This window comes from Diabrotica undecimpunctata, chromosome 6 (genome assembly GCF_040954645.1).
Source record: "Diabrotica undecimpunctata isolate CICGRU chromosome 6, icDiaUnde3, whole genome shotgun sequence".
NCBI lineage: Eukaryota > Metazoa > Arthropoda > Insecta > Coleoptera > Chrysomelidae > Diabrotica > Diabrotica undecimpunctata.
This window is the reverse complement of record NC_092808.1, coordinates 112,424,166-112,441,560: the sequence shown is the minus strand read 5'-3', so window position 1 is coordinate 112,441,560 and position 17,395 is coordinate 112,424,166. Positions and strand designations below refer to the sequence as shown.

Sequence of the window (17,395 nt, the reverse complement as noted above, 5' to 3'; positions counted from 1 at the left end):
CGTAAATTTTTTTTTCTTCGACGCCCTGTATCTTGAAAACGGATGGCGTTAAAAAAATTTTTTACTAAGCAAACCCCAACTATTTTTCAGTTTTTTAGCTACCCTAGAGACGGGGTTACCTTTTTTTGAAACACCCTGTATAAACTTATATACTAATTAGTAATATAAATATATAATTACATACCTAAATGCATACGTTGTCTTCTTCCAATAAAGAGGCATCATCATCATCAGTTTCTTCATTTTCCACAGAAATAATAATTCTTTCTATTGTTTCCTCTATTAGCATATATAGTTACCAGAATGTTTCTTTCGCTGCTATGACACGTCTTTACTATACTATACTTTTTGCCAATTGTCAGATAATAGTTGACGAACATCTTGGAGTTTAAATGTAATATTTCTCGCGATATATCCCTTCATTTCAGCCCAGATTAGTTCTATGGGGTTAAGTTCACAGTGTTAAGTTGATAATCGCAAAACTTTAACTCCATGTTCTTTTAATATTGTTTGCATAGCTGCAATAAGTCTTTTTGAGTAAACCTTCTGATGGCATATTTCTTTGGTTATTAGCCGATCCAAGAGTTCTTGCTTTCTCCATTTCATCCATTTACTGTTAGGTAACGGTTCCTCTAATCTTGAATGGTAACTGGCATTATCCAGGAATATTACAGAATTGGTCGGTAATACATCTATAATTTGGCTGAAATATTCCTCAAAAAGATCAGCAGTTATTTCTTCATGATATTATTCCTAGAATTTGAAATAAAATCTAGCAAGACTCCATCAACAAATCCTTTGTCTCCTCCAATATGAGTGATAATTAAACGGCGATCTTTACCGTTTGGAAATTTTAAGTCTGTAGACAAACCTATAAATGCCTGACGAGCATTTATAACCAGTTTATCTTGCCAAACTTTTTTTATATAATGCCCTTCATCTAAATAAAAAATATTTTTGCCTTCTCTCCTCAATTTTCGACTTTCCTTTAAGTATTGCCTCCTGCAACAAATAATTTCTTCTTTCTCTATGAGCGCAGATTTTCTATTGTTATTCTCATAAACGCAGATTCTAAGGGTTAGAAGATGGAGGGAAGTTGCCAGGAATCGACAGGAATGGCGACTTCTTTGTGAGCAGGCAAAGATCCACAACGGATTGTCGAGCCACTTATGATAATTCTCATAAACGAACCCTATTTCACGTAAAGTTTTCCACAATTTATCTCTTTTAATTTTTTTTTTTGTTTTATTTATTCGCATTAACAACTAAGAGTTACTAGCGAAATAAGTTACGTTACATTGCTCTACAAATATATTTAGATTACAATAATTATAACTGATGAAATAGACCTACATTCTTCACAAAGTTTATAACATTTACCGAATTACAGTCTTCTTTTAGTTGCAAGGATATGGTTAGTTCTTATATTGTTGTGTTTGTTACACTCCATTAGTATGTGATACACACTTCGGTCTTTATTACAAAACTCACACGTAGGAGGATTGACTCTATTAAATAGGTAAGAATGAGTTAGTCTTGTTTGGCTCAGGCGTAACCTGTCTCACGACTTGTTTTCACGGTTTCACACTCGGTTTTATTGTTTTAAGTTTCTCTGCAGTCGTATTCCACTTGTTTTGCCACATACACATTATTTTAGTTTTAATAACCGCTTTCATATCACTCGCTACTACTTGGCGCACTATTGTTGCTTAGGTGCTGGTTGTTGCTTCTTTAGCATACAAATCTGCTTTTTCATTTCCGTATATGCCTACATGTGATGGAACCCATAATAATTTAATTTCTAATTGGTGAAGAAAAAATAATTCTGATTTTATTAAGCTGGCAATTGGATGTTTAGAGTATAACTGTTGGTGTGGATGGATCTTAGAGAGTCTGTAATTATTATTACTTTGAAGTGATGAGTCGATTTTGCAAATCTTACTGCTTCCAAGATGGCGTACAGTTCGGCTGTAAGGATGCTATTAAACGAAGATAATTGATAAGTTTTAGCAGCGTTAGGAGATATTACTGATGCTCTAAGATGTTGGTCTGTTTTTGAGGCGTCGGTATATATAGTAAGATAATCGTTATGCTGGTTCATTATCTCAAGAAAAGCTTGTTTAATGTATTTATGGTTTATTTCAGTTTTGTTGTATTTAGTTAGGTCAGTATTGATTTGAAATGGGGAAATTGTCCAGGGAGGAGGTGTTTTGGTATTTGATTTAAAGAAATCTGGTACTTGTATCTTAAGGTTATTTGTATATTGTCTAATTCTTTCGTAAAAAGGTTGATCTTGTCTCTTATTAAAGTATGTATTAGGGAAACGGCTGGTTTTGAAATTATAGTTGACTGGATTATTATCATTTGCAAAAGCAGCTGATGCATACGATAAACTTAAGTACATTCTCCTATATTCTAAAGCTGGTTCTCCCGTTAGGCATTGAAGGCTTACGACAGGCGATGTTCGGAAAGCTCCTGTGGCAATTCGTAATGCACTGCTTTGTATTGTATCTAGTTGCTGTAATAGAGATTTTTTAGCAGAAGAATAAACAATAGAACCATAATCAATTTTAGACCTAATTAGATATTTGTATAAATACATGAGGCTAGAGAAGTCAGCTCCCCAATTATGAGCAGCGATGGTTCTTAATAAATTTATTCGGTAAGTTTACAATATGGTCTCCCCAGGTTAGTTTTTTATCAAAAGTCATACCTAGGAAGCGAATGCTATTTTTTAAATTCTAACAATTGCCCTTGGAGGTATAATGATGGATTTACTTGCAAATGTTTTTTCGAAAAAAACACACATTTTGTTTTAGATGTAGAAAACTTCAATCCTATGGATTCTGACCAGCGACCTAAGCTATCTAGTGAAGTTTAAATCTGTTTTTAGGTAGATGTGATATTTTTCCCTTTAGCAAATATAACCAGATCATCAGCATAAACTCTTCCTTTCACTAGTGGGGAGCAGTGATCTAGAATATCATTTATAGCAATTAAAAAAAGAGTCGTGCTTATTGTAAAGCCTTGCGGGATGCCGTTTGTTTGTATTTTCTTTGAAGATAAGATATTATCAACTCCGACTTGAAAGTTTCTAATTTTAAAGAAATTACTAATAAAGTGTAAAATATTTCGTTTTAGGTTCCACTTGTGCAGATTTCCTATAATGTTGCGTCACCATATAGTATCATATGCTTTTGTTATATTTATAAATACTGCGATACATTCCTGTTTGTTTGCAAAAATTTTATGAATTTCTGACTCTAGATCAATCAAGTTGTCAGCTGTACACCTATTTTGATGGAAACCACTCTGTTCACTAATAAGTTTATTGTGATGTTCTATCTCTTTTAATGTTTGGCAATGATTCGTCTTCATCAATGTCTACTAAAAGTTTATCCAAAGTAGGAATCCTTTTGTTGTTTGTAAATAAAATGAATGAACTTTTCTTCGAATCGATTGTTTCACAGTATCGTCTATATGAATGGTTTTTCTCCCTGTTGACGTTTAGGTGCTTCTGTAATACTTCCACTCTTTCGTTGCTTAAAAGTCTATAAATAGTTGCTTCTCCAACTTCGGTCATATCTGAATTTAATCCTTTCTAAGAAAGTTGATGGTTTATAAATTGACCCTCTCTTTTTTGGAAACTGGAAATATTTTGTACCTGTAGAGATTACGTACTTATATCAATTGTTGATTAAAATGACTACAAAATTTAAGACAAGAATTGAAATAAATTGGTATGTTAAAAATTTTAGATAAAACCCAAATATTTTCAGAACAATGCTGAATATTTTATTAAGTATAGAAAATCTCCGCCACTGTTGTATGATGATGTATTGGGTTTTATCCCACGTGCAATAAAATTTGTGCCATCAATTATTTTCAAATGTACTATAGTTCGCTTTTAGAGCTATATTAAGGATTTCTCTTTTACTTGCCTTTCTATGAATACTGCGTCTGCGCACAAATCACCTATTAAGAACCATGTTGCTCTTCTGCTAGTTTTGTTCTTCCATTAAGTTTCTTTGTCAGTACATGTTCTTATTCTTAAGGCCATGATCGACAGGCGAGAAAAACCGCGGTTTTATGGCTCGTCGCTGAAACTCGCCAGTGTAACATTGCAATCCCGCGGTTTTAAATACCGACTAGCTCGTTATGTTTGTCATATTTTTTAGTGGGCGTTTGAAGTTCAAAACGCGAATACATTGTAAATAGTTCTGCATATCTCTGGAATAATCATTCCCAAAGTTTGCCTAGGTATTAATGTAGATTACTGTAAATTTCTTTGGGTTTTACTTTCGGCCAATTATCTGATTGTAGCTGTTCATAAGGAGAAATAGCTTCTCGCATTATAGTGTTTTGTATTATAGGTGCCACTAAAGGCAACAATTAATTCTATGATTTTTCAATGTCATCTGTCATCAGGTGGTTCTACTAACAATTCTTGAATTCAATGGAAGTGTGACAATTCTTAAAACTACTCTATGGCGCTTTTCGCTTATTTACATTATTCCGTGGTTTGCTAAACAAGCTTTTTTTCAGTTTATCAGCACCAACAAGTACCGCGGTACACCGCGAGTAAAACCGATATTATTTAAAACCGCGGTATAGAATCGTCCGTCGATCACCAATTTGCAAGCAAGAAATTTCATTCAACCCGGCCTGTGAGACTTGTTCATCCCTTAGAATAACTTTCTGCTATAACAACTCATTAGAGCGAGGTGTATTAATTCTTGTTTAAAACAGGAATTACTCCACCGCGCTCCAATGCTCCAGACCATCCTTTTTCCCCCTATATCACTCTGATGCGCGATAGTGGCACACTATCAGCCAAATGCTCTTCATGTGGGAGTCCTGGGTAATAGAACTCCAATATGGTTACCTAACCGATTCAAATTCAGGCTATTTAGGCACTTTATTCCTGTTATTCTCTATCGATCACCAACTTTAGCCTTGAGTGACCTTTAATAGGTTTATTTCACGGTAGTTATTGGTGTTTTACGATCCCTTTCTTAAAAATCCTCTTCCTTTTGTATAATGATCTTCGGCGACTTTAGGTTTTTTAGAGTTTGTAGTATTTCTTTAACGCCTTGTTTTGTGATATCTGTAACATTGGGTGTTTCTAGCAAAGCCTTTTCCATTAATTTTTTAACCGTTCATCTTTTTGATATGGAGGATTTCAACAAGTTCTTTGATTTCGTGTTCCTGTTAGCTTTAAACCAAAAGTCATGTTTATAAAAATCATTGTCTTACTGAAAATAAGTATTATCAGTAAGTACCTAATATTAATAGCTTCATTATAGCTGGTAGATTGAGTTTTGTTCCGGTTATCAATATATCGCCCTTCTCTAGTCTGAATATTACTTATTTTTATTTTATTTTTTTTATAGTTTTTATGCCAGAACTAACCAAAATTTTTTGGGGTTAAAATATATTTTTGATAGTTTTTGCCGAAAAAGTTGTGCTCTTTTTAAAGATGTTTGTATCGTGTGCCAATGATTATACTGATATACTGTTATAAATTGGTCTGCAGTAATGGGGTGTTAATTTTCTTTGGTAGTCGGTCAGAAACCCGGATAAGGGGCTGTATATTTTGTGTTCCTGGGTCTTTTACGGTTAACACTAGTTTTTGAATTTTTCTAATGATGTTTAATTTTGTTTATGATAACGGTAAATGAGAAATAATTATGTGATACTCTTTTTTTGAAATGCTTCATATGTGTGATTCTCACTTACGCTTTAGTAGAAGCTGTGGCTGTAGTCTGCAGCTATCGTTATAATCATCGTTGTACTCCATAGGTGACGATCCTCGTGTAAATTTTATTTTACGCATTTTAGCACTCATTCGAATTAATCTTTGATAATCTTGAAATACTTCGTTTAAGTGTTCAAAAGACACAAATTTTCCAACCATATCATTTACCAGGAACGGATTATGTTTTCTGCAGTTTTTAATTAGATCAATCCATTCGTCTGGTGTATAGATGTTACTTCGTTTCTTTTGAGCTAGACTGATAAAAGAAAAGTCACAATCATTGGGTAAATACGTATGACCTATAACGAGATAATAGATATAAATTTCTTAAATATTCGGCAGCAAATTTACCATGTTCATCATAAAAAAGACCAGATTCCAGTTACGATTATACCACCGCAACAGTCACTGAACAGTATTAATTTTATAGTAGACATGGGGATATTGTTTTCAAAATACTGGTACAAATATCTAGTTAGTTCCTAGGACCCTCTAGCTCCCTTAGTTTCATACCACAAATTCATCAAAAGAGTCACATAGATAATTTTTCTCCATCATGTTGATAGGAATGTATTCCAAAGTTAAGAACGTGCAGTTGTCTTAAATAGTACATCTCCCCTGGTCCGTTCTAAATCTAAAGTAACTAATACACTCGTACTTTCCGGCTGTAGGCATTCTATTTTATAAACATTCAAGCTTTTTCTAGCTTTTGTAGCGATGTCAACGTGCTCTTTCTTTTTATCTATAATTTCTATACAATTTGCCTCATTATTTTCAGAATTTAAAGTAATTTGAAAAGCATCACAAAATTTGCATGTGTCCTTTTTGGGGATATAGAAATGCTAAATTGTTAAATGCTAAAATTTTTTTCGTATAAACCTTTTAGTTCTTTATTTAGTAGGCGTGTCGAATAAGAACACAATCTTATTGTAAGTTTAATTCGAGTGACAAAGGACTGAACCGCTGGTCAGCTGGTCACTTCTGCCTAATGCGTGTAGGAGAGGCGTTTTCAAATAGAGATTGTCAGACTTTTTGTTTGAATCTAAGGCCGGCTCCACACATGGGATCCAACGTTGGCGCCAACATTGGAGCTAACGTTGGGTCAACTGTATTCCCACGTTCGGTGAGGCCTCCAAACATTGGATTGAGTATTGGGGCGATATCGAGCGTCGAGGCTCTGAATCCCATTTATTCTTTTATTAACTCAATTCCCAAATTTCGTAGCCTTCTCTTCTGATTATATTCTGCATCAGACGTGACTTTAATCCACAGCCGATATATGGAAGTACATATTTTAAAAGTTACAGGACCACATGAAGGTGGTCTATTAGGACAAAATGATCTATATTTCAAAATTAAATGCATATATTTCTTTAAAATATTTAGATAAGATTTTTTTTTGGTACCTGAAAGGTACTGAAAAAAACAGATATTCATATTATTTATTTATGTAACTAATGCCTTTTGAACATAAACCCCGTTCTGATAGACCAACCGTCGTGTATCGGAGTGTTAATCCTAAACAACTCAACAGAGGTGGCTCAGGTGGTGGAAGATCGATTTTTACATGTAAATTTGTTTTTTAATGCCGTCATGGAATGGAAATTTTTTTCGATAAAGTAATTTTTATTTTCTAAATGCTGCATAAAATGGCAGCACAAGCATTTTAAAAGAAAAAAGAAGACGAGGGCTCTTTTTATAAACTGTGGCTCATCATTGGTTTATTTTTTGCTTTACTAGATTATGCAAAATTAGGTAATTTAATTCAGAATGCGAGAATTACGCGCCCACAACTAAATTATGCGCAAATCGCATAATTATACGCCGATTGCACTACTGTAGCGCTAATGTATGGTCGGCATCAACGGCAACACCAGTATTGGCGCCAATCCCTTTGATGTGTACGCAAAAACCAGCAGCCCACGGAAAACTCTTAACGTTGGAGCAAATCATAAAAACGTTGGCTCCAACACAGTTTTGTCGGTACCCACATTGGACGAACGCTGTTGGGGCCAACGTTAGCCCTCATGTGTGGAGCCGGCATAATAATAGAAGTCGTACTTGTCAAATTTTGTTAAGCCTTTGCCGCCATTTGCATTGAGGAGGTTTATATAATTTTAATTTATAAACGGTTTATTTGTTTATTTATTAATTTGTTTGTTTATTTGTCTTCGTTTGTTTCTTTTACAAAAAGTTAAATATATTATTTTTTCTACTTTGTTAATTTCTTGTTCAATAGAATATAAGTAAGTACTATAGTCCGTAGTATAAAATGCGATAATTTTAAACAAAGGGGAGCGATTTTCTGACTGCAATGACTTCGCAAAGCTGACTTCTTTCTCCAACGCAAATGGCGTACTTGGCATCACTTAATCTGTACCTTAGATAGGAGTTGTTTATCTATTGGTTTAATATCTCTGGCTATATTTGACAAACTGTAACTAATTGTCGATGACGACAGTTGTTGTTTATATGGAAAGGCACGTATGTCAGATGTGTCATTATAGACTTTGCATTATAAATTTTAAACTCAATAATCATTTATCGCTTAATCTCCTTTCATTAAATTATATTACATATTAACATTTCTTTTATTACAGAATAACTTCTCGGAATAGCACTGGGGACGGAGACTACGCTATGGAAGATGAAAACTTAGATAGCGACGGTGATTTGGATATCGCTGATAGTGATGGCGAAGAAGACAGTGATGCCGACGAGGATCTTGCAATGGAAGTCGAGGACAATAGACCAAAAGCCGACGAAATGGGAGTCGAACATTTAGCCACACTCGAACGACTAAGACAAAATCAACGTCAAGATTATTTAAGGGTAAGAAAAATATATATTTTTTTGGTATTGGTTTCGACAATTAAAAATCTTTGGATTTCGTTTCGTGATTTATATATTTTTTTGTTATTTACGAAACACATTTATACACTGACCGGCAAAAAAAGTGGCCACCCTATAAATTTCAGAAAATAAAAATTCATTGTCAAAGTTTTATGCACTGTTTCATATTGTATTTAATGTAATTAGAAGGTTACAAAAGAAAATAGTGTAGTATCGAAACGAATTACAAACAATAAAAATTGAAGTGAACTTGAACAAAATTGTCTAATATCGGGAATTATGCCCTAAATCATCAATAACCGTGTGCATAATGATTTGGAAGTCACAGGAACAAATTTTAAAGAAAAACTTGAGGAATACGTTCATATTCTTCACGAAGCATGTTTTGAAGTTCTGCGAGACTTTATTTATCCCCAATAAATGGACCAAATGGAACTACTGCTTCTGCCAAAACATCATCCATATACCGGTGAGCATTCAGAGGGCCATTGATGAAAATCAGTTTAGTTCGAACTTCAAATGAGATTCCATCCCAAACCATGACACAACCACCACCACCACCAAACTTTCTTCTTGGATATACAAGCTTGGGTATATCTTTTATTTCTCCGTCTCCAAACCCTCTCTCGGCCATCGTCAGACTTCAAACAGAACCGCGATTCATTAGTTAAAAGAATTCGGCTCCAATCATGTATATCCCATTGTTGATGTTGTCGAGCAAAAAATAATCGATTCCTACAGTGTCTGGGTTGTAATTCGGGAACAATATCTGGCTTTATTGCCATTAGACCTCTTTCATTAAGGCGTCTTGTAACCGTTATCTCACTTACATTCACATTTCGAACCTCCTCTACACGGTTTCTTGCAGCAATTGCAGTGGAATGGCGATTACTTCAAAGCTCCATCACAATAAAACGATCATCTATTTGCAAGGTAACTCTTCTTCTACCGTAACCAGGTCAACGTGAGTTTGTATCAGTCTTTATAAAGCGTAAAGCGATGGAAAGCTCTCTGTACTGTAGTTCCACGAATATCTAAAGTTTCGGATGTATAAACTTGACTTCTTCCGTCTTGTAACAATGCAATAATTTGAGCAATATCAACTGTAGATAACACCATATCTTAATTATTCACTTAGTGGAAATTTAGCAAGTTTAAAAAGCTGAATTACTGTTTAATTAAATGCTTACAACTTCTAAGCGACTACAGAAAACAACAACATAAACGTCAAAACTGTCAAAAACAAACGTACATGATCGCAATAAATATTTTAATTGAGACGTAATATGAAACAGTACATAAAACTTCCAATGAATTTTTATTTTCGGAAATTTATACGATGGTCACTTTTTTTGCCGTTCAGTGTAGATCGCAGATACACACTTGGTTTGGAGTGTCTTATTGAAACAGATATTACATTTTCCTTTTTTAACTATCTAGAAAATAAGATCATTGTGGAAGACTAAAGTAAAGTGCAGGTAAGGTCCATTCGCTCAACTCGGGCATATTTTGACAGATTCAAAGCTGGAAACCTACAACACAAAAGTTCCTGTATATATATATATATATATATATATATATATATATATATATATATATATATATATATATATATATAAGAAATACTGGATATTAGTGACTGTCGATATAAACAAACAACACAGTTTATTAGGGTTGCAGTCAGAAAATTGGCCGGGACGTTAATGAAACACTCTTTTGACTTTTTGTCTAGCTTTCGGATTTGGATGTTTTCTTGGAAATGTGTTCCATAAAATCTAGTACATCTTGTATCAATAAAAAGTCTGACATAGGTAAACTGAGCAACATTTATTTACTTACAGGAAAAACGTCCAAAATAAAATACATATTTACCTGTACATAAATTACACTTGCATGCATAACATGTATACCATTAAGACAGTTAAAAATTAAAAAGTAAATCACCTAAGATGGGCATCTAGTATTTCTTAAAAAGAAATATAATATTAAGTCATATTCTTCTCTGTCTTCCTCTTTATCTGTTCTTAGCCATTTATTTCTGGCTTGCACTTTTTTTCCTGTTATTTCTCTACATTCTTGGTTATACCATCCGTTTTTTGTTTTAGCCTGACTTTTACCTATCTGTATATTTGCACCTTCTTCTATTGATTTTTTTATCGTCTCCCATTCTGTGTTTATATCTTCTGCTTTATATTTCTCTTTTATTTGAACTGTTACTGCCTCTTCATATTTTTTTCTTACTTCTTCATTACTCATTTTATTGACATTCCTCTTTTTATGTTGGTTTTCTTTTGTTGTTTCAATTTTAACTTTTGTCTTTGCCCATTGTCATTCGTGTTTTCGTGTATTGTATGCTTTCCTGCAATTTGTTGTAAAAAGTCCTCTTTTCTAATCTGGGCATTGAGGTCTCCTAGTACAAATATGACATCTACTTTGGGTATTTTTTCTATCTCCTCTTCGACCCTATCATAAAAGATTTCTTTTTCGTCTGCATTGCTTGTTTCTGTGGGGGCATATAAATTCAAGACTGATATATTAAATGGTTTGCTGTTGACTCTAACATAGGCCATCCTTTCGCATATTGGCTTGAAATTTATAATTTTCTCTCTTAGGTGCCTTAGTATCATGAATCCCACGCCTTTTTGCCCTTGCTTCTTTCCTCCTGAATATAACATTGTAAAGTCTTGTTTATCAATATGTCCCTGTCCCTCCCAGCGTAATTCTTGCAGTGCTGCAATATCTATTTTATACTTTTTGAGTTCTTTGCCTATTTCTACTTTTCAACTCTATGTGCTTATTTTCAACTCTTTATTTTTTTGTTCTGTTGTCTTCGTCTTTTATTTTTGTTTTCTTGTCTATCTTTCTTTATTTCACTTTTGTTGTACCCGAGTTTATCTGCAGTCATTTCCTGTTTCTTTGCCTCGTCCGTCAACGAATAATGCATCCTCTCATCCCTTGCTAGTTTTTTGAACCACCTCCATGATAGTCCTCCAGCTGGTTGGTGTTTCTATTCCATCTCCTTTCTAAACCATCTATTATAAGTTTGTTGGCTTTAATTTGGACACGTTTACCTTTCTTTATTTCATCTTTTGCTATTCCTCGTATTTCCTTCTGTATTTGTAATTCCTCTGTCGTTAAATCATTGTTTATATATATATTTTTTTTTCTTTTTTCACTTCTTTAAGTTTACTTTTGTTTCCCATATTTTTTGTTTTTTCTTCTTTGTTTGGCAGTCAGACTAAACATGTTTTATCTCCTAGTTTCACTGTGTCTTCTATATTTACGGTAATATTTAGCTCTTTTGTCATAAAATTTCCTATTACTTCTTTTAGTCTTCTTCTATCCAGCCTTTCAAGGCGTCCTTTTGTATCATTCAGATCATTTTTGATTTGTTCATTTTCTTTCCAGATTTCACTATTCTCTTGTTTTAGTTCTGCTAGTTCAGTTTTGAGTTCCCTCATTTCTTCTCTGTATTGTTTTTGTTCCGTTTTTACTTCTTTTATATCAGTTTTTAATTGTTGTAATTCTATTGTTAAATTTTTTATCATATTCAGTATTTGATCTATTTTGTTTTCATCTCTGTGACTTTTAACTGGACTTCTTTGTACTTTTTTACTGGGAACAAATAATAGTTCCTCTTCTTCTCTACTTCTTTTCCGATTGTCATCGGATGTATTATCATCTGAATCCATATTTCTACTGTTACTACTCGCGATAGAGCCAATCTCCCCACTCAACGCGTCGAAGGAAGATGGTTCTCTCAAGCAGTAGCGTGTAGTAATTTATTTTCACGTTTTCTTCCTGGATAAATTAATTTTCAATTAAAATAATTGTCAGTTACTTTGGAACGGTTTGATGTAGCAACGCCCACCTCTAGCTTTTAAAACTGATATATTAGCGTTAATTACCTGGGCCGGTTGTTTCTAGTTTTTTGTGTTGAGAGTAAATAAAATTTCCTTGGTCTTCCTAAATTTATAGAGGTTATGCACTTACCTCTCTTCCAATGTCTGCTATAATTATTACCATTAACACTTTTATTCTTCTATTACACACTGCACGCAAAATCAGCAAAATTATCGACTCACAATAACCAAAAATTGAAATTATTATGGAGCAGAATTTACACACGTCTATTCCTTACACTAGAGATATGAGTTTATTATTAAAAAAGTTCAAATAGAAGAATCCATCAGAAGAACCATAACGTTAAAATCTATATAAGGATGGAGTAAGGAAAACGTAAAAAAGTGAAAGATTAGCATTAAAAGTTTATTATTGCGAGTTAAAAATCTCGTGTTTTATTTTTATTATTACTGCAAATGCGATAAAACAACAAAGTTATTTTACCCACTTTCCGGTACTTTTCGCAACTTAATTGTTACTTTTAGGTAAAAATGGTCACTGGGTGTTAAGTAACATTTAGGTAGGGGAGGGGGTCTTATAAAACGTTACGGTGCGGTACATGGGCGGAAGGAGGGTCAAAAATTGCATTCATCCATTAGCGAAGTGCCAAACAGTTCCGCCAGAATTTACCCACAAACTGAAAAAATCATTTAAACCATGTAGTTGTGCTCATAATGTACACATCAGATATAATAATTACATATTCTGCTCTAATATATGAACGCATAGTTTGTGAATAAATACTTGTACCACTTGTGGTGTAGTACTACAATCTTCATAAGAAACTCATTGGTCCAGGTGTGAAATTTTATGAACAAGGGATCATTTCATAAAACAGGTATATCCCTTGTTTATGAAATTTCACACCTTCAATTAATAGCACCCCGCTGAGCTGAATAACAATGAGTCCTTTTGAGCGATTATAGTACCACAGTATATTGCTAAAGAAGCTGCATTGTGTATGAACCTGCGGTAGAAGTTCAACATACCTAGAAATCTACGCAAGTCTTTCACTGTTTTATGGATGAGTGAAATTTTGTACAGCTGCTACTTTTTCTTGGGGAGGTTTGAGTCCTGCTGCTGATACTGTATATCCCAAAAATGTAGTCTCGTTTTTACCGAACTGACAGTTTGCTGGATTAATCACAACGCCAAATTGCTTTTTGAAAATTTCTTCTAAATGCGATATATGCTGCTCTTCGGATTCTGATGCAATGATAATGTCATCCACGTAGAATTTCATCTATGAAGGTCTGTCCTGCATTTCTTAAACCAAAAGGCATTATATAAATATTCGTACAGTCCAAATGGTGTGGTAATGGAAGTTTTTGGTATATCTTCGGTGACTACTGGTATCTGGTTGTATGCTCTAACTATGTAAATCCATTGTAGAGAAAATGATCTTACCAGCTAGCGACTGACCGAAGTCTTCGATCTGTGGAATTGGATATCGATCTGGAATAGTCCTTTGTAGACATCGATAATCTCCGCAGGGTCTTCATTCCTCACCTTTCTTCGGGACCATATGTAGTGGTGTAGACCAGTTACTTTTTTAGCACATTGCAATTTGTCAGGTGCTAATCGTGGAGGCTTAGAGAAAACGGGTTCACCTGGTGTTGTATCGATTTGGTGCTTAGTTTGTTGTTGAATGTCTTTCAGAATACCGGCGGGTCGCGTGATTTCCGGAAACTAAGCTAACAGCATATGGTAACGCGACACTTCCGCGATTGTATTTACGCTGCTATCGAAACAATCTTTAACGAGTCCCTTCGTTCGAAGAGTTGTAGTACTGTCTATTAAGCACTGGTTAGCAATTTCTACTAAGAGAGCGAAATGTGTTTAAAAATTAGCTCCTATTATGGGCTTTGAAATGTGCGCCACTACGAAACGTCACGTAAAATCACGTCTTAATCCGATATTTAATGTCAAGTTAACATAACCGTATGTTGCGATCACAGTATCATTGGCCGCGTATAGTTTATATGTAGTCTTTTCGCGCGCGCCCCTTACATATTTTCTGGGAAACACACCCCGGTGTCGATTAAAAATTGTTTTTTAGTTTCAAAGTATGTTGCGAAAAGGCGGCGAGACTTCGGCTTGGATCGGATGCCGCACTTACCGATTGCCCGTGTTGTTTTCATGGTGCTTGCACGGAGGTGAGCACTATCACCAAAACGGTAGTGATACCAACATATGTCACTATTATGTTCCCTGCTGTGGCTTCTGTTTCTATGGTATGGTCTTCCTCTTGAGGTGCTGCGGTTACGACGGTATGTATCAGTTTGTGGTTGAGCAGTTGCGATGTTAGCTAGTTGAATTTTCATTTCAGCTAATTCGGCTGTTAATTTTCCGATGGTGCTTTCAAGAGCAGTGGCCGTTTCCGAAATTTGTGTTCTAGGAGCTACGGCTTCGAAAACTGTATCTGCTACTTCCGCAACTGTGTCTAAATCAGCGTTTGATTTCATCAGATTCACTGTTTTAACCGGCAAAAGTATATTATCAACACTATTCTTTTTAAACGTTCACGGGGTCACCAATGTTCCGTTGTTGTGTGGATGCGTGTGTGATAAACTTATTTTCCACGAAAACAAAATAAAAATAATAATAAAATCGAATAAAACGTAAAAAAAACTGTTAATAATATTTATGTTCGTAAAACGTAATTAATTCTCGAGGGGAAGGTATTTTTGTATTTATCGCGGACCGATGCAAATTATGACTAATTGATTACTAAACTAAACACACATTCTTTGTTTTAAAAGGCGGATGATAAACTCAAATATTATCGGCCTGGTCTCTTGTGATGTCATTGCTTACAATATATTTCGTTTCCCATACATGAAAAATGTAACGTCTGCAAGGTTAAAGAAGAAATACATATATTTTTGTATAAGTATTACCAACTACGAAAATGTAAATTTTAATATGAGATCTGTTATTTAATTTTTGAATAGAAAAGTTATAGTTATTCGTAATTAACTTTTCGCTACATACAGTATACACAGTATATTGCTTTATAGTACTATACACATAATTTGTGAAGAAAAGCTACAATATGTATTTTGTGTGAAAATTTATAAAATATTTTTTGATAAGAAAGTGTAAGGGTAATTATTGATCTTTACCAGCCAATAAATTTTGTTTTAATTTGAATGGTTTGCCGTAAAGTTTTCCTTTATCAATGCGCAGTTCAGAATAGGATGCAATCCATGTATACATTAAATAGAATTAATTTGCTGGCATTATTTTATTGGATATTTAAAGTAACTTACCAGCTAATATCTTACTCTCAACTTAACATTGCATTGTATGAACAGATACCAACAATGAGTTTTTTCGTTTTGCCCATTGATGGATTAAAAGTCTCTATGTCCCGTTAACGACTGGAACTACTTGAAATTGCATTTCAACCGAAAATGATTTAACTAAAGCCCGCCACTCACCTTCCAACGCCGCAGTACGATTTTATCGAATGCTACAAAATTGAACGTAATTTGAGATAGTGTATTCCCACCATTCGAACAAATCGGCGCGATTTGACGGAAGTCAGTCTGCAGCAGCAGTACGACAGAGTTGGTTGGATCGTAAATTTGATCGTGTATATTGTGACAACGACAAAATCGTACGACTGCAAAAAAATCATTGGTTGGTAAATTTTGAAAACGGCTTATAGCTAGAAGTTTTTAAGAGATTTCTTTGACATTTATAAAGAACAAGAATATCTTTGGAAAATACATCATATCATCATAAAAGTGCTAGAAAAAAAGCTGTGAATATTTTGGTTACTAAATTTCAAGAAGTGAAAGCGGATTATACTATGAAGAGTTGGTAAAAAAGAAAATTAATAATTTTCGAACACGTTACAAAAGGGAATTAAAATTATCTGGATATAATTGCAATTCTTTTAATAAATGTTCGTGACAGTATATATGTCTTTTCAGCAACCATCTTTGCACCACCACCTACGTTTCTTATATATTTTTCGTTTATACAAATAGCAAGAGCCCCTAAAGTATATCGTTATCTGACATGCTTCTGCTGATTTGAAAGTAAAACGTGTGTTCCCATCCGATTTTCAACATTATTGTACTGCAATTGCATTCGACAAAATCGTACTGCGCCGTTGGAACGTGAGTGGCGGGCTTTATAGTTAATTCCAATAAATAATATACATAATCCAGACTACTCATAATATTAAAATGAAAGGATAATAACGATGTTATAACCGGAATTACTATTTATTTACACTACTTATTTATTATTGCACAATTGCTTTATTATATTATACTTATATCACAGTTGTTACAAATCTGCGTGTTTCTACAAAGGATTTTTTAAAAATATTTATTCTAAATCTCATTAATATAATATTATGTTCTGTTAAGCTCTGAGTACTCTGTATAATAGCAGTAATCCATGTTTTTATTGATTATAGAGTATCACAAAAATAACCTATTCATTTTTATTCCTAGGGTTCAGTGTCAGGTTCCGTCCAAGCCACTGATCGTCTCATGAAAGAATTGCGTGACATATACCGTTCAGACTCTTTCAAAAATAAAATGTACCAGATCGAGTTAGTTAGCGATTCACTCTATGAATGGAACGTTAGATTGATGTGCGTAGATCCAGATAGTCCTCTCAGCCATGATCTCCAGATGCTCAAAGAAAAAGAGGGCAAAGATGCAATTCAGCTCAACATGTTATTCAAAGACACTTATCCGTTTGAACCACCTTTTGTCAGAGTTGTACATCCCATTATCTCTGGTAAGCACAAATAATACTTACATGTTGTTTCCTTAAGATATTTTTTGAGAAATTTTATTTGATATTTGGAACGTCCAACTATGGACAGCACCGGTTTCCGTACTGGAATTTAAAACG

The 17,395-nt window shown here is 34.1% G+C and overlaps 1 protein-coding gene across 1 annotated transcript in view; it reads left to right on the top strand.

The window, feature by feature from the left end:
• The window catches only part of LOC140443745 (ubiquitin-conjugating enzyme E2 Q2), a 78,161-nt gene that overhangs the window by 43,742 nt on the left and 17,024 nt on the right, over positions 1–17,395 (top strand). The window contains exons 3-4 of the mRNA XM_072535156.1: positions 8,359–8,590; positions 16,987–17,278. Of these exons, the coding sequence (XP_072391257.1) occupies positions 8,359–8,590; positions 16,987–17,278 (524 nt within the window). The remainder of the gene's footprint in view (positions 1–8,358; positions 8,591–16,986; positions 17,279–17,395) is intronic.